The 23,628-nt window shown below is 41.0% G+C and overlaps 1 protein-coding gene across 2 annotated transcripts in view; it reads right to left on the reverse strand.

The window, feature by feature from the left end:
- Window positions 1-23,628, reverse strand: part of prkcz (protein kinase C, zeta) — a 229,631-nt gene that overhangs the window by 192,524 nt on the left and 13,479 nt on the right. For both annotated transcript variants that reach the window (XM_036141694.1, XM_036141676.1), the window contains exons 2-4: window positions 5,958-6,079; window positions 4,872-4,961; window positions 1,245-1,295 (exon numbers count right to left, since the gene is read on the reverse strand). In XM_036141694.1, the coding sequence (XP_035997587.1) occupies window positions 1,245-1,295; window positions 4,872-4,961; window positions 5,958-6,079 (263 nt within the window). The remainder of the gene's footprint in view (window positions 1-1,244; window positions 1,296-4,871; window positions 4,962-5,957; window positions 6,080-23,628) is intronic.

Below are 23,628 nucleotides of genomic sequence, written 5' to 3' on the forward strand. Positions count from 1 at the left end.
AATCACAATGCAGATCAAAGATCGCTCTGCCCCAAAGCTACTCCTCCTTCAAAGAGTTTTTTTCTTTTTCAAATACTAGCAGTTTTGGTAAAAAGGTGGTTGAATAAAGAGTTGAGTTTGAATTCAGTGTTTCTCTGTTCTGTATCTAAAAATAGGTCACTAAGAACAGTGTAAAATGACCAGGGTTGCACTTAAAGTATATGTTTTGAATTTGTTGATAATTATATCAATCCATATATTTCTATTTGATCAATATGCTTTTTATCTATATCGTCCAGCCCTATGTGAAATTTCATCATCGTCAAAGATTCCACAGTGAAGTCTTAATGGTATTATAACAACATAGAGGTAACTGGGAACAACAACAACTCAATAAGCAAGTGGTTGGTGACATAAAATCACAGCTTTCTGCAGAGTCGGCAGCTACAGTCCTTCAAAGTTCATGTGGTCTTCAGACTAGCTCAAGAAAAGTGCATAGAGAGCTTAAGGGAATGGGTTTCTATGGCCAGGCATCTGCAATGGTATAAAACAAACTGCCACACAATTCTACAGCACTGAAGATGCGTTCTTTCTACATTGGGACATATTCCCTGGCAGGTGCCAGAACAGAGGGAGAATTATGATGTACGGCTGTTTGTCAGAAGTTGGGCTTAGCCCTTTGGTTCAAGTAAAATGAAATCTTAACGATTCGGCATACCAAGACATTTTGAACAATTGCATTCTCCCACCTATGGGTGAACAGTTTGTAGATTAGCTCCCTTGTTCCAACACTAAACAAGGTCCAGAAAGGTCCAGAAAGAAATTGACTAGCCGGCACAGAGCCCTGAACTCAACCTAATAAAAAACAAGTTTGGGATGCATTAAAGGACAGATTGTGAAACAGACCTTCTTCTTCAGCATCAGTGTCTGATCTTTCAAAGGCACATCTGGATCAATGGTCAAAAACTCCTTCCAAAACCAGTTTGTTGTATGTAGGTGCAGTTGTTGTAGCTTTAAATGATGTGCCAGACCATATTGAAGCCTTTGTATTAAGAATGGAATGTGAGTAAAGCCAAACCTTTTTGTAGAAAACCTGCTAAATCCACACAATTTCTGGCTTTATTTTCTGAACCTTTAATTTAAGAGTTCAAGTCCAAGGCACACATTTCTGACATTTACATGGTTCTGGGCTGCCTCTCAGTAATATTACTGAAAGGCAGTAAGCTTATTAAACTGAAAAGGAGAACTGTAAAGGATTATCTTACTGTCTTCTCCAGGACAAGGCATGCCTGGCTCTTCTGGGATGCTGGGGAAAACTGGAAGAGACAAAAATACTTTAAGTTATGCTCCAAACAAAAAGGTAGGGTACTTTCTTTTGTGCCTAAACTATAAAAAGAAAGAGTAACAGCAGCAAATGTAAAAAAAAAAAAAAAAAAAAAAGTAAGCCTTATAGACCAGGACATATTTGTTGCTACCATTATAGTTCATTTAAACAATACTACCCTTTTCCTGACAAGTGATTAATTTACAAGCAATTATCTAATGTAAGGCTAATGAGAGAGGGGGGCAGCCTGGTCGATAGTCCTAAACCCACAGTGGTGGTGGGGGGCTCAAAAAAGAGCCTAATATTTAAAGGTGTTGGTGAAGATTCTCAGTTATCCAGGTAATGATCAATCCAAAAAAGTAAAAAAAAATAAAACAACTGGACTTCTATTCTGGAGCTGAAGACGTTTCGCAAGTAATGTGGAGTTCCATGCTTTATAGACCACTGGCAAGGCCTCGTTAGAGCTTGGAGTCACACGTAGATTCATCTGGAACTGATCGCCCCTCACAATGGAGAGTCGCTAGGCTCATCGTTTGCCTGGGTCACAGGAGGAACGCTGTGGTCACATGTGTGGAGGTGTGAATTGGGGTGAAACTTGGCAGGAATCAAACCTATTGATGTGCTGTAAGTTGGAACCTGAGCCTTCCTCCTCTGTTTAAAGTTGTTTTTTCTCGCTTTACATAAATGGCTTCCATCACCCCTCTCTCAAACCATCTGTCTTCTCTGTCCAAAATGTAAACACTTTGGTCCTCAAGAGTGTCCTTTGTCCTTGAGGTGCAGGTGGACGGCTGAGTGTTGACCTGAGGAGGTAGCTCTCCTGTGTTGAGCCATACGTCTGTGGAGAGGTTGTTTGGTTTCTCCAATACAAAGATCAGGACATTCAGAATCAGAAATACTTTAATAATCCCAGAGGGAAATTGTTGTTCCTCACTGTACTGAATTGCATACACCACTCCGCTCATCTTAGGCTTGGAGGTTTTGTCCTTAAGATGGACTAGCCTCTGTTTGAGAGTCCTGTGGGGTTTGAAAAGTACTGGGATCTTGTGTTTAGAGAAAATCCTCCTGAGGTTTTCAGAGACTCCAGCAACATATGGGATGACAATATTTTTTCACTTGTTCTTCTCCCTGCTCTGTTCGGAACCTATGGGGTAAACAGTTCTCTGATATATGATGGAGCTTGATTAAGATTTTCCTATCAAAGGAAACCCAGTAGATTGCATCCAGTCTCTGCGAGCAGCATTCACTCCTCATGAAAGAGCATAGAGCCACAGTGCACTGTCAATGGGTTTCCAGCAATCCCTCATACTGAACATGAATGAAGTGACAGTGGAGAGGAAAACTTTCCTTTAACAGGAAGGAAAACCTCCAGCAGAACCAGAACCAGGCTCAGCGTGAACGGTCATCTGCCAAGACTGACTGGGGGTTAGAGAAGAGAGAGCAGAGAGAAGGGGGAAAAAAAGCACAGAAGCACACACTGATCCATGAATCCTTTGTATGTTTTTTGGTAATGGCATTACCATGATTAAGAAGTTTATTTTTAAGTGCTCTTGCCCAAAGATGACAACTTCTGTCTTGTCAGAATTTGAAAGAACAAAACATAAGGTCATTCAGGTTTTGTTGCCTGTACTCAAAGTAATTCATTGGATTCATTGGATTCATCAGGATTTATGGATAAATATAGCTGAGTGTCATCAGCATAACAGTGGAAATTAATACCATGCTGTATGATAATTACCAATTGCCTAGCAAATATATAAATATAGTAAAGAGAATTGGCCCAAGGACTGAACCTTGTGGTACTTCACAAGTAACCCTGGAGTTTGATCTATTATTAACATGACCAAATTTGAATCTGTCAGACAGATACAATTTAAACCAGCCTAATGCTTTTCCCTTAATCCCTACAGTATGTTCAAGTCTTTTTAGGAGAGTATTGTAATTAACTGTATCAAATTCAACACTAAGATCTAATGGACTTGTGTTAGTTCTTGTCCTGAGGTCATGAGAATATTATTAGTGACCTTCACCAGAGCTGTTTTGGTGCTAACAACCTCTTACCATGCATGTGAAACAAGAGGAGTTCCTAAACGTGAAGTGCAGCAACAGATAATGTGTTTTAAATGTGCTTATGTATTAGAAAGAGATAGATGTCACAGCAAAGAGATTAAAGATAAAAACAAGAGAGTCTCGAACACCAAACTACAATCCACACCACAGAAGCAGAAAACAGGAAGTGACACAATATGCCTTACCACAGTCTCAGCCAATCACATCAATTCACTAGCTCAATTAGCTACAGCAAGGGGGGCTTTAGCTCTCTAATTGAGACATAACTCTTAATGTCATATCTCTTAATGTAACTACCTGAATTTATAGTGATAACAACCAGTTGAAAGGTCTTTTTTGTCTGAACTTATAGATAATGATCTATAATGATGGCTTCAGTCTGTACTTTTAGAATATCATGCTGGTTCTAAGTAGATCTCTTCTGAGCATATTTCTGCTGCTATAAAGGTTTATTGAACTCAAGTCATTGCCATCGAAATTGCCAGGGTAATATGTTGCTGTTTGCCCAGTATTTACAGACAGTGGTCTTTGTCACACACTCTGAGAAGACAGCTGTGAGCCCACTGAATAGCAGAGGTTAAAGAAAACGTTCATCAGTTCAGGGATAACCTGACAGGACATCATTTTAAAGAGGACTTAAAAAGAAGACATTTGTTTAATGTCATTATCAGTTTAATCTGTCATCAACAGTGAGTAATTTGGCTGCCATGCCATTTTTCCCTCTGCCCTAATACAGTTTTTGATTTTCTGTCACATATTATTTACAATTATTTCTTTATTTTTATAAATAAGCCATTGCAGGACGGACTGTAATAACCAACCCCGCAGGCCGCAAGTCAAATAGCCCTGCTTTAGATCCATGTATTCATTTATTTTAAATGCTCAATTTAAATAAAAATCTAAAAATTAATTCTGATTTCTGTTAAATAGGAAATTAACAAGGGACACCACTAAACATGATTCAATGTAAAATGTTATATAGATACCTTGGATTTTGAGTCAGCCATATTGAGTCAGCCTACAGTAAAATGACCGTATTCAGAAAGGAAATTAAAAAGGAGAAAATGGGAAAGACTGCAGCAAAGGTTATGAGGGCGGGAATTAAACCTTGGAGTGCTGCATCTAGAAATTATGGCCACAACCCTTTTATTCAACCAACTTTTTAACCAAAACTGAAAGTTTAAAAAAGGAACAAATTACCCGTCTTGAACTCTTTGAAGCTTGGTGAAGGAGTGTTCCTGGGTCTGTGTTTGTGACTGATTGGGAGGATGTAATGAGTGTAGAATTAACCAACATGATAGGCTAGAATGAAAAAAGAAGGAAAACTGTTCTTCTATTGAACTTTTTATTGACCCTTTTTTTCTATTGAACCACACCTCTGTTATTGATTTATCGTCCAGTCCTATGACAAATAAAAAGCGGACGTTATCAGATGCAGAAAAAGAAAAAACAAAGGCTAATATAAGGTCCTGTTTCAAAACGGTGGAGAAAAAAAACTTACCATGCAGCAGCAATCCAGATCTCTTGGTTCTACTGTGAATCCGCAGTGCCTCCTCTAGCTCCATCTGAGACGAGATGGTACAAGGATCTCCTGCAAACACATACAGGTTGTTATTGAGGAATGGGATGGGGTGAGATGTGTTTGTATAAATGCTCTCTGAACTCACCGATTTTGGTTAAGACTGTTTTATATTTAAGCTAACTATTCAATCAGAATTTAATGGTAATGGTCATTTCATCTGTTCAGGGACATTTGTGTTCTAACCCAGCAAATTCTGTAATGTTCATCATTGTTCTTTTTAATGTTATTAGCAGGGCTGAATTTCAACCCCAGCCCACCGCTGATCAGAGCTGCAACTTTCTCTGCAGTTTTAGAAATTGGTGTTGTGGTGAACTTTAAAGTCCCAACATCAGTTAAGGAACCTGGATAATGGATGGGGGGGTGGCATCATCCACTGTCATGGCATCCGTTTCCAATGTTATGCAGATGACATTCGGATTAACATTTCCAACGCACTCATAAACCCCTCCACCCTCATCCGTCACTTAACTTGGATGAAGCACAATTTTCTCAAATTAAACACTGACAAAACTAACACAATCCTCACGTTACCCTAAATTAACTTGGAATTGGACAGAATTTCCATTCTTTGAGCAGAAAATTGTATAGCACAACCAACATCTGTGTGAAAGGAAATTATTGGATTTCATAGAGCTTAAATCTTTAACATAGCACCAGACAGGTTTCTCTACTATCCCCTCAGTATTTGCTATTATTAATCCAATCATTGGTAGCTGCAATTCTCCAAAATGAAAAATATTTATAGAACTAAAACAGCTAATATAATTTGACTCATGTTAGAGTCCCAAACTCCAGTCCATCTCTGGCATAACCAGGTAAACGTAAGACATGAAATCCTTTCCAAGTGCACCATGATGAGATGGTGGTGACTTGTGAAGTGGCCAAGATTTCAGGAAATGAACTTCAGTTTGCAGCAGTGCTCCAAAAGGCATTCTGATATACATGTATAGAGAAATTTCTAGAAGTCAGACTGATGTACGGCATCTGACCATGTAGCTCATTCACCTTCATCATCAATCCATTTGAGAGTGATCGGCTGTTGCTTAGCAACGCTGCACATTGTTTTCACTTCCTCACACAGCTCCAAGAAGCTTACTGTAGCAGCCAAGTCAGTGATTAACATGTACCTGAAAGCACAAAAACAGGGAAAATGTCAAGAGGTCTTTGCTTTAAAAACTAGATCCAACAGATTCATCAAAAAGGGCAAATTCCTTCACAATTACTGAATACATTTGTTGGAGGTTCCATCTTCCTGGTACTGGCAAAGGTATTTGTTGAGATGACAGGAAAAAAACATCAGCTTTAAAGAACAGTGCATTTATAGCTTAAATGGATGGTCTGGATTCGACTGTGTGAAGAGGTTGTGACTAGTAAGTATGTTAACACAATCTAGTAAAATGTTTTCCGTTTGGAGAGAGAGAAGGAAAACACTACCAATTTCTCGCTTATCCAAATGCTGTTTCTGGTCCATTCATGGGGTTTATCTAGCAACAAAATGCGTTTTCCAAAAATAAATCAGCCATCTTATTTCATATGGACGCAGGAAGGTGGATTTTTGTTTCCAACAGACAGACTTTTATCCATTTGTGACAATCAAAGCAAATAGTATTTTTGTAAGACACCTGAAAATTACCATATAGTCGTTTAATTGTTGACAATGTGCTGTATTAAGCTTTAATGTTTATAATAATAGAGCTTAAACAGATGTGATCTGTTTCATTTGTTTTAGGTAGGGCTGGGCAAGTTAACGCGTTAATTTCGCGTTAACTCATTAGACTATTAACGGCAATATTTACTTTAACGCGCATTAACGCGTGTTGCTCACATGCTTTTATTTTGTGAAGGTCTGTTGCTGCGGTGTACGGGTTTGAATCAGAACAGTAGGTGGCGATAATGCCCCAATAACCTCGCTGTCAGCCAAACCTCGGATTCAGAGTAAGAAAGATGCTGGCCGGAAAAAAACAAAGCTGACATGGGGAAGGCGGTGTTTCCCGCAGGAATTTGCTTAGGCGAGGCGGTGAGTTGGAGAACGGAACAAGTTTTGTGCGGAGTGGAGCGGGGTCTGCATCGACGCCGTCGGTGAAGTCGCTTCTCGTTTCACAGTATCCATGTGTTTTTGCCTGTTTTTCCCCTTCCATTCACTATATGGACGCGAGAAAGCAACAACAAAAAACCGCGTGTTAACGTCAAATAAACGCAAGCATATCGAGTTAGCAAGCATTTCAGTTTAAAGTTCTTCCAGCATCGAATATGACAGAAACAAGTTAGTTGTAACCACTGCCAAGTTAAACTTTGGTATTGAACATAAAATGGTAATGCTGCTCCCTGCTGTTACCTCAGAAATTGCCTGTTTTTGGTAGATTTTTTCCTCATAAAGAGAATTCCCTGTCAGTGGCAATAAGCTTTAATTTATTATTATTGCTATTTTTTGTTTTACATGTCTAAGTTGAGCTTTACACAAAATATTTGTTACTGATAAGTGCTACAAATGTTACAACACTTTAGTTCATATGGCAGCAGAACATTAAAATAAAAGTGCTATTTACACTACTTTTGAATTCATTCTTGGAGTTTGTAAATACAATGCGATTAATCATGATTAATCAGGCAAATTATGCGATTAATCGCGATTAAATATTTTAATCGTTGCCCAGCCCTAGTTTTAGGTAAAGCTTCTCAGTATATTGAAGTAATCGGGACACCACATGAAATAAACATATGTTTATCCTGTTGGATCTCGCCCTCCTAGTGCAAGCAATACAAATTCTGTTAGGGAACTCAGCACACTCCCTCTGCTGGGGGGGAGTGTGAGTTTAACTGAGTGCAAACCCAGGTGACTTTGAGCTAGAAGTAGGAGTGATGACTTTTTTTACAAACAAGGCTCCCGTACATCTGGATGTACTGTGCGTATACTGTGAGTCGTGCAGACTCTCCGCAGACGGTTTACTCTCGTTAGTTGAGCTTTTCTTTATTGGCTTAGTTTCTTGAAACAAATTCCCACTTTTCCCACATCAGGCACCCACCACATACCTCTCAGTGTCACATGTAAAACAGCTTTATATGAAGACTTCTTCCCATCGAGCAGTCTATGGTGTGACACAACATACACGTTGTAAAATTGAGCTTTGCACGTACCTGCCCGTGGACCCATGTCCGTCTTGCAGATGCCTAGACACAGAAATAGCTCAGGATGCAATCTGGCACTATTTAGAGAGGCAAATTTTAATAAAATTAACCGTGAACATGCAAAGGCGTGTAATAATTTACTACATGCCATGGCCTACTTGGAGGGATTGGGATTTAGTTGCGGGCTCAGGCACCTCCCCTTGTAGAATGGTAGGAGAAACACTGAACTTCACTACCATTACACCGTGTATAAGGAAATTAGACAAAGCTAATGCTAGCTGCAAGCTGCTAACCACTAACCGTTAACCAACAGCCATCAGTCTGTGTCACACGTCTTCAGTTTGAGGGAATAGATGTTTTAGTTCAGCATAAACTACTTTTAAATTTTAAATTTTACACAGCAGTGGAAGCATTTGAGAAGAAAATTCTATCCCAGGTAGCAGCATCTTAAAAAAATTATGTGTGAATCAGTGTTGCTAGTTCTTGAGAGAGAAACAAACAAACCAGCTTAATGAAAACAAACTAGCCCAAAAGGCAACCCACAACATTGTAATACAAAAGGCCTCTTGGAAGCAGTATAAATGAAGTGCTGGTGTTTTGTACAGAAGTGCTGGAAAAATAAGACTCCGGCTGAGTCACCCGGCAACCCAAAAGCCCAGCTCCATGTCCACTCTTCTTCCACCTCACGCAGTGCCAGTAAAGAACCCAGAAAGCTTGGTTACACTACTAATTAAATGCGACCGCCATCGGACTTCTGTTTGAACGGTTCAAGACCCCAAACCAACTTGCAGGCACATATAATAGACAAACACATAGCAGCGGACACCAGTGTCTGTGTGTTGTTGAGCAATGAGAGCCGGCAACATTAAGACCACATCATAACAAGAAGAAGAGAGGGACAGCCATCATCAAGTCTGTTCTCTGCTAATCAATCACTTCTTTGAATCTGCCTCTAAAAACGACAGGGCCAGACAACAACAGACAGGCTACATTTACAGAAATGTGCAATTGATATTTCCTGAGAGAAGAGTGTGCAAATAGGCAATAACTGTAAGTGGTTTTAAAATATCATTGACTTTAACATATTTAACATCAGATGGATTGTAACATGGTTGTAAGATATGATGGACATTTGATGGACAACCTCTCAGCAGGGGTCTATCGCCCTCTGCTGAGGAACAATAACAGTGGAGTGATTTTAACATATATGTTGGACTGCAGCTCCCATTAGGGGGCGATAGCCCTAACAGCTCTTGGAAAGAAGTTATTTCTAAGTTTATTAGTTTTGGAATTGATTCTTCTGAAGCGTTTACCTGATGGGAGAGGGGCAGACAGTGCATTGCATAGGTGACTGGGATTAGTGGAAATGCGCCTGGCCCTTCTTTTGACTCGTTCAGCATACGCTGAATCAAAATCCTGCAGAAGGCATCCTCTGCAGGACTACAGAAAAGATCATTGCCGCCATCCTGCCCTCCATTTAGGACTTATACATTTCCAAAATCAGGAAATGGGCAAGAAAAAAAAAAAAAAAAATCACTGCAGATCCATCTTACCAGTGTTTCCCGCAGTAATTTGCTTATGCGAGGCGGGCCGACTTGCGGAGCGGGGGGGGGGGGGGGGTGGTGGGGGGGGGGGGGGGGGGTGGGGGTGGACGACACGTTTTCCGCGTACCGGCTCGCGGAGCGGGGGGGGGGGGGGGTGGACGACACGTTTTCCGCGGACCGGCTTGCGGAGCGGGGGGGGGGTATCCCTGGGTTTTTTCCCTGCCATTCACGCACGCGCGAAAGCAACAAAAAACCGCGTGTTAGCGTCACTCGCCAAGATAGCGCTGCGGGAAACCCTGCTTACCCTGGTCACGTATTTCAATGTCTCCCCTTATTACTGGACAGTGTTGGGCACGTTACTTTGAAAAAGTAATTAGTTATAGTTACTAGTTACTTCTCCCAAAAAGTAACCGAGTTACTCCACTATAAAAGTAACTAGTTACCAGTAAAAGTAACTATTGCGATACTTTTTCGTTCCCCCCGCCCCCGGCCCCCACCTTCTCAGAGCTTGTTTCACAAGCTAGATGTGCACGACAGTGCACGACAACAAAGACAAGTACCTGCACAGAGGTGTGCTGATGAATTCAAACTCTATTAGTTTTATTATTTGTTCAAACAGCACTAGCAAAAAATATTATCATCCTTAATTATACGGTGAATTTTGTTATACATATAACCGTGACCCCATGAGGGACTAAGCGGATTAGAAAATGGATGGATGGATGGATGGATATAATCTTGTACTAAACATTTGTTTTATTAGGCGCCTGCCATAGCATTTGCAATGAGGAGGCAGTGCTGTGCGAAGCACAGCACTGCCTCCAATGCAAATGCATGGAGGCACCTATTACTATGCACCTCTAAACGGCTTATTTATTATTAGGCGCCTGCCATAGCATTTGCAATGAGGAGGCAGTGCTGTGCGAAGCACAGCACTGCCTCCCATGCAAATGCATGGAGGCACCTATTACTATTCACCTCTAAACGGACTCTTTATTAGGCGCCTGCCATAGCATTTGCAATGAGGAGGCAGTGCTGTGCGAAGCACAGCACTGCCTCCCATGCAAATGCATGGAGGCACCTATTACTATGCACCTCTAAACGCGTCTCGATCTTATTAGGCGCCTGCCATAGCATTTGCAATGAGGAGGCAGTGCTGTGCGAAGCACAGCACTGCCTCCCATGCAAATGCATGGAGGCACCTATTACTATTCACCTCTAAACCACTCTCTTTATTATTCTTTACTTATTCTTCCTTCACGATTAATGCTGCCCGAACCATAGCGTGCACCCCCACAATTGAGGTATAAAAACGTGCGGCTCGATTACGAGATGTGTGCTACTACTTTTATTGGGGTTTCGAGTTACCATGGCAACAAAATTAACGAAAAACCACCCCCAAAAATCCCATAGGGATCAATGTTATCGGGTAGAAAGAAAAACTCAAAAAAGCCTCCAAATGACCATTTTCAACGCTGTACTGTGTCGCCATGCTTTCACCTATGAACACCGTTTAACTTCCAGTTTGTAGATATATCTGTGAACTACTCAGAAGTGTAAACGGGATGTGGATATCTGTTATCGTCTCCTCACAAGTACTCCTCAAAGCTCATGTCCGAAAATCAGCGAAATCATCGTTTACAATGAAAGTCAATGACGGAATTCTCCAACCGCTAGAGTGGGCCACTCTAGCTTTTTTAAAGATTTCAAAACTCCGAACAACTTGACCTTTCTCGCTCAATTTTCACTCTATGTAGACAAATTATACATCAAAACGTAGGTATTTTTGTCAGGATTCGGGAAATGTAACCCTCATTGGTGTGGCATTTATAGATTTTTCGCAAATCACCTCAGACCGACACAAACCCGAAACCTCCCCCATTCATTTCCTATGGAGCGGTTTTGAAAAATGACGTCTAAAAATCCAAAACATCACATGTTTTCGCATCGTCGCTACTCCTAAACCGTTTTATGTACAGACATGAGACTTTCACACATGAATGTCCCAACCCTTCTGGCACTCACAAAAAATGAATTTTGTGGATAACAGTTACGGTTTTTCCGCAGGAACAATTTGTTCGGGAGTAGCGAATGTGCAAAATCCTAAAAACGCTTTGGAGCTGCATTTTCCCACATCAACCACTTTTTTACATCGTCGCTGTGCCTACACCGATTTTTGTAAAAATATGAAAATGAGCTACTTGGTCCTCAAAAGCCTGCTGATACTCATGGTTAAAGAATTATTTTGATATCTCTTATACTTTTTGAGTTACAGCGATTTGTTCGGGACCCTTTTTAGAGGATTTCTGAAAATCCATAAAAATGCCATTTAGATCATAATTTTTTACGCCTTTATTAAACTTTTTCTAGCAAAAAACGATAGCTTTTCTTCTTCCCCTATCCGTTAGGAAATAAACGCTGAAAAAATTACGTCTCTACCATTTATGGATCAGGAGATATGAAGCATTGTTCGGGGCAAAGTTCTCCATTATAATCCAATGGGACTTATTGTGAGCAAAGTCTCTGCACTTTTGTAGACGGCCGCTGCAGGTGTGTCAGTGAGTTGCCATGACGACGGAACTCTGAGGGCCAGAGCGAGACGCTCCATTGAGATACAATGGCAACTTTCATCGCTCACTGCAGTGGCTGTGATTAATGTAGAAATCTGAAATTCGCACAGTCACTTCCTCTTAACATTTTAAAATTTCCATGCGACTTTCAGCCATGTGTCAGTTTTCTGTGCCATTTTGGATCAAACCACTTATGTTTCCAATAATGCATGCCCATATATGGTGCTACAGTGTAGCACAGATGGAAAGTTCAGGCTTTGCATGCAGGAGGTCGTGGGATCGATTCCCGTTATGGAAGACTTGTAGTTTTGTATTATAATCCTCTCAGTGTGAATATCAAAACATGTGTGCTGATCCCATGAAGTATTTTTTGTACCACCCGCCATTTTGAGTTACCATGGCAACGTTATAAATGACGGATTTTCTCCCTATTTGAGGCACATCCCAGTACAGGATTTGGACCAAACTGACAGAGTACAATCACCCGGTGATACTGAACACAACCATGCTAACGGCTAACGGTTAGCATGCTGCTAACCGGAATTAGCTCTAGGAAGCCTGTACAAACTTCTGCTTGACAGATTTGGTGAATTTTAGGATTTTCTCCCTTTTTAGGCACTTCTCAGTACAGGATTTCAACCAAACTAACAGAGTAACATCACCCGGTGATACTGAACACAGCCATGCTAGCGGCTAACCGTTAGCATGTTGCTAACCGGAAATAGCTTTAGGAAGGTCCTACCAACAGCTGCTTAGCCAGAGTTGTTCTGCCTTTACAGACAGAGAGGGCTGTAGCTGTCAGTGAGTCTCCATGACAACGCTGCTAGCAAGAGGCTCCTAGGAGGTCCATTGACTTAACATGGCACCTTTCAACGGCCGCTGCGAGGGCTGTGAAGACCGTAGGAACCTGAAATTCGCAGTGTTACTTCCTGTTGCTATTTCTGACGGTACGGTACGCACCAAGTGGCAGGCGCCTTGCTAAATTTCTTCAGAAATTTTTCTAGTTATTAATATTCTTAATTGTTTGACGCTTAATGTGGCCCGAACCGTGGCGTGCACCCCCACAACATAGGTATCAAAACGTGCGGCTCGGTCGGGAATAGTGTGCTACTACTTTGATTGGGGTTTCGAGTTACCATGGCAACATAATTAGCGAAAAACCACCCCCAAAAAACCCATAGGAATGAATGGAGTCGGGTAGAAAGAAAGCCTAAAAAAAGCCTTCAAAAGACCATTTTCAACGCTGTACTGTGTCGCCATGCTTTCACCTACGAACACCGTTTAACTTCCAGTTTGTAGATATTTCTGTGACCTACTCAGAAGTGAAAACGGGATGTGGATATCTGTTATCGTCTCCTCACAAGTACTCCTCAAAGCTCATGTCCAAAAATCAGCGAAATCATCGTTTACAATGAAAGTCAATGACGGAATTCTCCAACCGCTAGAGTGGGCCACTCTAGCTTTTTTAAAGATTTCAAAACTCCAAACAACTTGACCTTTCTCGCTCAATTTTCACTCTACGTAGACAAATTATACATCAAAACGTAGGTATTTTTGTCAGGATTCGGGAAATGTAACCTTCATTGGTGTGGCATTTATAGATTTTTCGCAAATCACCTCAGACCGACACAAACCCGAAACCTCCCCCATTCATTTCCTATGGAGCGGTTTTGAAAAATGACGTCTAAAAATCCAAAACATCACATGTTTTCGCATCGTCGCTACTCCTAAACCGTTTTATGTACAGACATGAGACTTTCACACATGAATGTCCCAACCCTTCTGGCACTCAAGAAAAATGAATTTTGTGGATAACTGTTACGGTTTTTCCACAGGAACAATTTGTTCGGGAGTAGCGAATGTGCAAAATCCTGAAATCGCTTTGGAGCTGCATTTTCCCACATCATCCACTTTTTTACATCGTCGCTGTGCCTACACCGATTTTTGTAAAAATATGAAAATGAGCTACATGGTCATCAAAAGCCTGCTGATACTCACAGTGAAAGAATTATTTTGATATCTCTTATACTTTTTTAGCCAGAGCGATTTGTTCAGGATCATTTTCAGAGGATTTCTGAAATTTCATAAAAATGTCCTTTAGATCATAATTTTTTACGCCTTTATTAAACTTTTTCCAGCAAAAACCGATAGCAAGTCTTCTTCCCCTATCCTTTACGAAATAAACACAGAAAAAATTACGTCTCTACCATTTACGGTTCCGGAGAAATCGTGCGTTGTTCGAGGCAAAGTTCTCCATTATAATCCAATGGGACTTATTGTGACCAAAGTGTCTGCACTTCGGCCGCTGCAGGTGTGTGAGTGAGTTTCCATGACGACGGAACTCTGAGGGCCAGAGCTAGACGCTCCATTGAGATACAATGGCAACTTTCATCGCTCACTGCAGTGGCTGTGATTAATGTAGAAATCTGAAATTCGCACAGTCACTTCCTCTTAACATTTTAAAATTTCCATGTGACTTTCAGCCATGTGTCAGTTTTCGGTGCCATTTTGGATCAAACCACTTATGTTTCCAATAATGCATGCCCATATATGGCGCTACAGTGTAGCACAGATGGAAAGTGCAGGCTTTGCATGCAAGAGGTCGTGGGATCGATTCCCGGTATGGAAAACTTGGAGTTTTGTATTATAATCCCCACAGTGTGTATATTAAAACATGTGTGCTGATCCCATGAAGTATTTTATTGTACCACCCGCCATTTTGAGTTACCATGGCAACGTTATAAACAACGTTTTTTCTCCCTATTTGAGGCACATCCCAGTACAGGATTTGGACCAAACTAACAGAGTACACTCACCCAGTGATACCATACACAACCATGTTAGCGGCTAACGGTTAGCATGTTGCTAACCGGAAGTAGCTCTAAGAAGCTTGTACAAACTCCTGCTTGACAGATTTGGTGAATTTGAGGATTTTCTCCCTTTTTAGGCACTTCTCAGTACAGGATTTCAACCAAACTAACAGAGTAACATCACCCGGTGATACTGAACACAACCATGCTAGCGGCTAACCGTTAGCATGTTGCTAACCAGAAGTAGCTTTAGGAAGGTTCTACTAACTGCTGCTTAGCCAGAGTTCTTCAACCTTTACAGACAGAGAGGGCTGCAGCTGTCAGTGAGTCTCCATGACAACGCTGCTAGCAAGAGGCTCCTAGGAGGTCCATTGACTTAACATGGCACCTTTCGACGGCCGCTGCGGGGGCTGTGAAGACCGTAGGAAGCTGAAATTCGCAGTGTTGCTTCCTGTTGCTATTTCTGACGGTACGGTACGCACCAAGTGGCAGGCGCCTTGCTAAATTTCTTCAGAAATTTTTCTAGTTAGGCGCCTGCCATAGCATTTGCAATGAGGAGGCAGTGCTGTGCGAAGCACAGCACTGCCTCCCATGCAAATGCATGGAGGCACCTATTACTATTCACCTCTAAACGGACTCTTTATTAGGCGCCTGCCTTGCATGTGCAATGAGGAGGCAGTGCTGTGCGAAGCACAGCACTGCCTCCCAATGCAAATGCATGGGCAGGGCCTATTACTATTCACCTCTAAACTGACTTCTTTATTATTATTAATATTCTTAATTATTTGTGCGTTAATGTGGCCCGAACCGTAGCGTGCACCCCCACAATATAGGTATCAAAATGTGCGGTTCGGTCGGCAATAGTGTGCTACTACTTTGATTGGGATTTCGAGTTACCATGGCAACAAAATTAGCGAAAAACCACCCCCAAAAAACCCATAGGAATGAATGGAGTCCGGGAGAAAGAAAGCCTCAAAAAAGCCTCCAAATGACCATTTTCAACGCTGTACTGTATCGTCATGCTTCCACCTACGAACACCATTTAACTTCCAGTTTGTAGATATTTATGTGAACTACTCAGAAGTGAAAACGGGATGTGGATATCTTTTATCGTCTCTTCACAGTTACTCCTCAAAGCTCATGTCCAAAATTCAGCGAAATCATCGTTTACAATGAAAGTCAATGACGGAATTCTCCAACCGCTAGAGTGGCCCACTCTAGCTTTTTTAAAGATTTCAAAACTCCGAACAACTTGACCTTACTCACTCAATTTTCACTCTATGTAGACAAATTATACATCAAAACGTAGGTATTTTTGTCAGGATTCGGGAAATGTAACCCTCATTGGTGTGGCATTTATAGATTTTTCGCAAATCACCTCAGAGCGACACAAACCTGAAACCTCCCCCATTCATTTCCTATGGAGCGGTTTTGAAAAATGACGTCTAAAAATCCAAAACATCACATGTTTTCGCATCGTCGCTACTCCTAAACCGTTTTATGTACAGACATGAGACTTTGACACATGAATGTGCCAACCCTTCTGGCACTCACAAAAAAGGAATTTTGTGGATAACTGTTACGGTTTTTCCGCAGGAACAATTTGTTCGGGAGTAGTGAATGTGCAAAATCTTAAAAACGCTTTGGAGCTGCATTTTCCCACATCAACCACTTTTTTACATCGTCGCTGTGTCTACACCGATTTTTGTAAAAATATGAAAATGAGCTACATGGTCATCAAAAGCCTGCTGATACTCATAGTGAAAGAATTATTTTGATATCTCTTATACTTTTTGAGTTACAGCGATTTGTTCGGAACCGTTTTAAGAGGATTTCTGAAAATCCATAAAAATCCCATTTAGATCATAATTTTTTACGCCTTTATTAAACTTTTTCCAGCAAAAAACGATAGCTTTTCTTCTTCCCCTATCCGTTAGGAAATAAACGCTGAAAAAATTACGTCTCTACCATTTACGGTTCCGGAGAAATCGTGCGTTGTTCGAGGCAAAGTTCTCCATTATAATCCAATAGGCAGACTTGGACACCAAGTGTCTGCACTTTTTTAGACTGGCCCGCTGCAGCTGTGTCAGTGAGTTTCCATGACGACGGAACTCTGAGGGCCAGTGGGAGACGTTCCATTGAGATAGAATGGCAACTTTCGACGCCAGCTGCAGCGGCTGTGATTAATGTAGAAATCTGAAATTCGCACAGTCACTTCCTCTTAACATTTTCAAATTTTCATGTGACTTTTAGCCATGTGTCAGTTTACTGTCCCATTTTGGATTTTACATGCTTTCCTATTGGGTCTTTGCTTCCAACAGGACCTGGCATGATGCCTAGACACGACCCACTTGGCCAATACAGCACCACCCACATGTGGGAAATGGCACTACACACCATTTTGGTCAAATGTTGAGTTCTGGGCCCAGATCTGGTGAGGCTGAGTTGCTAAAGGAGGCCAATCTGACCCATGAACTTTGGTCACGTTTGGTGACATTAAGTATTGGCACCCCTATTTGAGGCACTTCCCAGTACAGGATTTGGACCAAACTGACAGAGTACAATCACCCGGTGATACTGAACACAACCATGTTAGCGGCTAACTGTTAGCATGTTGCTAACCGGAAGTAGCTCTAGAAAGGTCTCACCATCTTCTGCTTCACAGTCTGTTCTTACTTTAGAGAGAAAGCTCCACAAGAAATTTGGGCATCTCCAAGCTATGAGGTGTCAAACATCCAATGCTTTTCAATGGGGGACCAAACCCCTTATGGTCCCAATACTGCATGCCCATATATGGTGCTACAGTATAGCTCAGATGGAAAGTGCAGGCTTTGCATGCAAGAGGTCGTGGGATCGAAACCCGGCGTGGCAGACTAAGATTTTTGTATTATAATCCCCACAGTGTGTATATTAAAACATATGTGCTGATCCCATGAAGTATTTTTTTGTACCACCCGCCATTTTCAGTTACCATGGCAACGTTATAAACGACGTTTTTTCTCCCTATTTAAGGCTCATCCCAGTACAGGATTTGGATCAAACTAACAGAGTACACTCACCCAGTGATACCAAACACAACCATGTTAGCGGCTAACGTTTAGCATGTTGCTAACCGGAAGTAGCTCTAGGAAGCCTGTACAAACTTCTGCTTGACAGATTTGGTGAATTTTAGCATTTTCTCCCTTTTTAGGCACTTCTCAGTACAGGATTTCAACCAAACTAACAGAGTAACATCACCCGCTGATACTGAACACAGCCATGCTAGCGGCTAACCGTTAGCATGTTGCTAACCGGAAATAGCTTTAGGAAGGTCCTACCAACTGCTGCTTAGCCAGAGTTCTTCTGCCTTTACAGACAGAGAGGGCTGCAGCTCTCACTGAGTCTCCATGACAACGGTGCTAGCAAGAGGCTCCTAGGAGGTCCATTGACTTAACATGGCACCTTTCAACGGCCGCTGCGAGGGCTGTGAAGACCGTAGGAACCTGAAATTTGCAGTGTTACTTCCTCTTGCTATTTCTGACGGTACGGTACGCACCAAGTGGCAGGCGCCTTACTAAATTTCTTCAGAAATTTTTCTAGTTAGAAAGTATAATTATCGATTGAGATTTTAGTGCCCTCTGGTGTACACATCATAAACTAGACAAGACCTCGTCATTATAGTAGCCGTATTGTTTATTTTTTTACAAAAACCGAACGGGAATAGAACAAAGAACACACATAAAGCCAAGGCATACCTTATTAAAATACATTTATTAAGCATAAAATACATACATATGCAAATCAAATAAATTATTTAAAAAAACCTGAAGAATATTCTAAATCAAATATGTTTCTATATGCCTATGTGTTTATAGCTGGGTTTTTTCTGTACTTTAAGAAATGGTTTATATATTTCTATTTACCTAACCACGACTGGGAAACATTTTTGCTATAAAAATAAATAAATAAACAATGTATTTTTTATGTATTTCTGTTGTTTAATTTTTAGAATATGCAATATTGACGCAAATACAAAGATATACAAAAAGAAACCCCCATCTTGAAAAAATACAAAAGAATGAAAAATTAAGAAAAACGAAATATTGCCTACCGGAAGTTATTCTGTTTGCGCACGCGCAAATGAGCTGATGGAACGGATCGTGCTACCGGTACGGATCAAGCACTAAACACCCGCCACTGTGAATGCGGAAACACCCACCTACCCAATTTCTCCGATTGGCTGAAGACGTAATCTTACTATACATCAGCCAATAAATGCTGAGAGAAACACCTCAAGTGTGTTTGTACAATGCAACAAAAGTCCAGTTGCTTTGTTTTTTATTTTATTTTTATTTTTTTTTGGAATTGCTTTGAGGTTATTTCATCCTCCCTTCTCTCATGACAACATGCGCACGAGTCCTATCATGAAGTAAAAAAAAAAAGTTAATTGTGCGACTTGAGTAACGTGCAGTAATGGGGGTGTCGGCAATGATAACGGCGTTATAGTGACAGTCAAAGTAATTAGTTTACTTGTTACTGAAAAAAGTAACGGCGTTAGTAACGCCATTTATTTCAACGTCGTTATTCCAATCACTGTTAATGGATGAGTACTAAGGAACTGTTTCTTCCCAAAAGCCATCACTCTGATGAACAGCCAACTCTGACTCAGTGTCAAAAAAAAAAACTCCTGTGCAATAACCCAGTAATTTTGCCTCTATTCAGCCACCTGTTTACAGGCTACCACTTAACTTAGTTGTTTATGAATTATTCTCTGTTACAATACTGTTCATACTGTAATACTGTATATGCTTTAAACCAAATTCACCTACCTCACGCACATAACCCCACAAATAATATTTATCATAGCATTATGTGCACTTATCACATTGTGGACATTTATGTTCGTATGTGCACCTGTACATCACTCCCACCTCTGACTTGTACATAACTGCAACAACAATAAAAAATAATAATAATAATAATTTGTACTCCATTGTACTATGCTCCTTGTACTATCGTAGTATAGTTTGAGTCAGTTTTTTCTATAGAGTGCTTATAGGTGTTCTCTATACTGTAGACTGTGCTTGATTTTATTACTGCACAATAGTGTTATTGAATTATTGTATAAGTAAGCACATTGTATGCATTGTACAATCCAAAGTCACAATCCTCGTATGTGCACACATACCTGGTAAATAAAGCTGATTCTCATTCTTGCAACCTTACCACAGAACTTATAACTTTACCCTCTCTTGAAACTGGTTATAAAATCAGCACTTTCTTGAACTCAAAGGTCATAAATGTGTTTATGATCTCTGTTGTCTGAATTTCATCTTAGTTGTGGCCCTTATACACCCTTATCAGCGAATGACTTTTCTAAATAAAGGTGTGAATGTGCAGTTTTACCATCAACACTCGAGGTTCCGGCGGTGACTGAATATGGATCTCTTTGCAGCTTGTATTGACATTTAACATTGCAGCTGCTCAATACCATTGTCTACTTGGAGACAGGGACAAACACACACCCAGCAGTGTGTTTTAGTGTGGGACCTGCCTGAGGCAGTGGTCCTCTGAGTGTGTCTGACAGCTTTTTGGGTGTGTTTATAGCAAATATAAGTTGGACTCTGACAAGGGCAGAAACAGCTTGCTGTTCAACACCCACATGGATTAATGTATAGCACCATCAATCAAGCATGTAAACACTACTCTGGTTTATATGTAAACTAGAAAAATTTACTAAAAGGTGCTTCATTATTGATCCAGGAAATGTCTACTAATTTATTCAGATGGAGTCAGCCTCACCACAGCATAAGTATTATGTGAATATGGCTGACTTAAGAGAATCTTTGACTGAAACACAAATGATATCTATAAGAAATACAAAATTAGAAAACTTGTTTTTAAATTAGCTAAAATAATCTGCACATACAGGGGTTGGACAAAGAAACTGAAACACCTCTCATTTTAGTGTGGGAGGTTTCATGGCTAAATTGGACCAGCCTGGTGGCCAATCTTCATTAATTGCACATTGAACCAATAAGAGCAGAGTGTGAAGGTCTAATTAGCAAGGTAAGAGCACAGTTTTGCTCAAAATATTGCAATGCACACAACATTATGGGTGACATACCAGAGTTCAAATGAGGACAAATTGTTGGTGCACGTCTTGCTGGCTCATCTGTGACCAAGACAGCAAGTCTTTGTGATGTATCAAGAGCCACGGTATCCAGGGTAATGTCAGCATACCACCAAGAAGGACGAACCACATCCAACAGGATTAACTGTGGACGCAAGAGGAAGCTGTCTGAAAGGGATGTCCGGGTGCTAACCCGGATTGTATCCAAAAAACATAAAACCTCGGCTCCCCAAATCACGGCAGAATTAAATGTGCACCTCAACTCTCCTGTTTCCACCAAAACTGTCCATCAGGAGCTCCACAGGGTCAATATTCACGGCCGGGCTGCTATAGCCAAACCTTTGGTCACTCGTGCCAATGCCAAACGTCAGATTCAATGGTGCAAGGAGCGCCAATCTTGGGCTGTGGACAATTTGAAACATGTATTGTTCTCTGATGAGTCCACCTTTGCTGTTTTCCCCATATCCAGGAGAGTTACGGTGTGGAGAAGCCCCAAAGAAGCGTACCACCCAGACTGTTGCATGCCCAGAGTGAAGCATGGGGGTGGATCAGTGATGGTTTGGGCTGCCATATCATGGCATTCCCTTGGTCCCATACTTGTGCTAGATGGGCGTGTCACTGCCAAGGACTACCGAACCATTCTGGAGGACCATGTGCATCCAATGGTTCAAACATTGTATCCTGAAGGAGGTGCCGTGTATCAGGATGACAATGCACCAATACACACAGCAAGACTGGTGAAAGATTGCTTTGATGAACATGAAAGTGAAGTTGAACATCTCCCATGGCCTGCACAGTCACCAGATCTAAATATTATCGAGCCACTTTGGGGTGTTTTGGAGGAGCGAGTTAGGAAACATTTTCCTCCACCAGCATCACGTCGTGACCTGGCCACTATCCTGCAAGAAGAATGGCTTAAAATCCCTCTGACCACTGTGCAGGACTTGTTTATGTCATTCCCAAGACGAATTGACGCTGTATTGGCCACAAAAGGAGGCCCTACACCATACTAATAAATTATTGTGGTCTAAAACCAGGTGTTTCAGTTTCATTGTCCAACCCCTGTATCTGTTGCAAAATACCTTTTTCTGTAAACGCAGTGCTCCAACTAAGGGTATACTACAAGCTGTACTAATTGAATAAATTATAAATGACTCAGATTCAAGAGGTATTTTTTTATATTTGTTACACGTTTAAAACTGCTAACAGTGAGAATGAACACTGCACGAAAAGTGGAATTTTCATCCCTTTTAACTGCCTTGAATCCCACTAATTATAGAGTTTTTAGCTTTTAGTCATTTTCCGCACTCAACGTTCGCATTCGGCTGTGCAGGAAGCTACCGAAAGAGCAATTCATATCATATGAATAGGAGCTGCTGCAGCGGCCAGCAGCAGTAGCTGACCCACATGGATACTCAGTCATTGGATAAAGCAAATGATCAGTCACATGCAATTGGTTGTTAGATGGTAGGTAGATGTGTCCCTATTGGACTTTGTGAAATAGAGAATGGAGTAAACCATTTCCTAATAATGAATCCAATTATACTTAATAACTCTGTATCAACAATACAGCATGTACTGAAAACTATGTTCATATGTTTTCAATAGATGATGTACTAAAAACATGTTACATATTGTATTTATGGTGAGCTAACAATCTAAGCTAGGGGGGGGGGGGGGGGCTTGAGCACCTGCCCCTTTGCCCCTTGATGCCCAAAGTGCCCTTTTGTGATTGTTTTTTTTTTATGTGTGTGTATGTGCGTTAGTGTGTGTGTGTGCATGTCCAAAATAATAATAATTTAGATCTACTGTGCCACGGTTGCCTTGGCACGGTAACCGTGGCACAGTAGACATATGATCCACATAACGTGCCTCTTCTCTTGCAGCTCCGTGGCTGCTGCTGCCGCTGTCTGACTGCCTGCCCCTTTAAATCGGCAGCAGACGTGACTGTGCTCTGTGGGGGTTTTTTAAACTCCACTCTCATTGGTTATACTGCCTTAAATCCCGCCTTCCCTCTTCTGATTTCTAGCCATGTGTGAGTGCCTGTTTGCTTGGAGCGCATTATTTAAATTTTGATTCATACACGAATACTGCCGTTATCACAATTAATACTTAAAACGCCAAATAAAACGAGGGAACACCATTTACATTGGTTTTATTGTACATAGATTTTCACACCGTCCATTAGTAAATTAGTACAAACCAGAGGCAGAGTTAGACATTCTCATCAGGGATTTAGTCCACAACATATTTCATCATTACGCAGGTAATTTGGTACACCAAAAAAGTAAAAATTATTTAATCTGTTGATGTGGTCGCAAAATTAATTTAATATAGGCCTTTACATATCTTAAAGTTTAATCTGCTGTCGTACTAGTATATTACTAGTACGACTGTCTGTCGTACTATGCCACTAGTATATTAATATGTTCTCATTTCAAAGATGAAATGGACAACCACTCATGTAACAATTCAGTTTTGGTGTCACCAATCTTACTCAAAGTACAGTATTGG

The sequence above is a fragment of the Fundulus heteroclitus genome, chromosome 1 (assembly GCF_011125445.2).
Source record: "Fundulus heteroclitus isolate FHET01 chromosome 1, MU-UCD_Fhet_4.1, whole genome shotgun sequence".
Taxonomy (NCBI): domain Eukaryota; kingdom Metazoa; phylum Chordata; class Actinopteri; order Cyprinodontiformes; family Fundulidae; genus Fundulus; species Fundulus heteroclitus.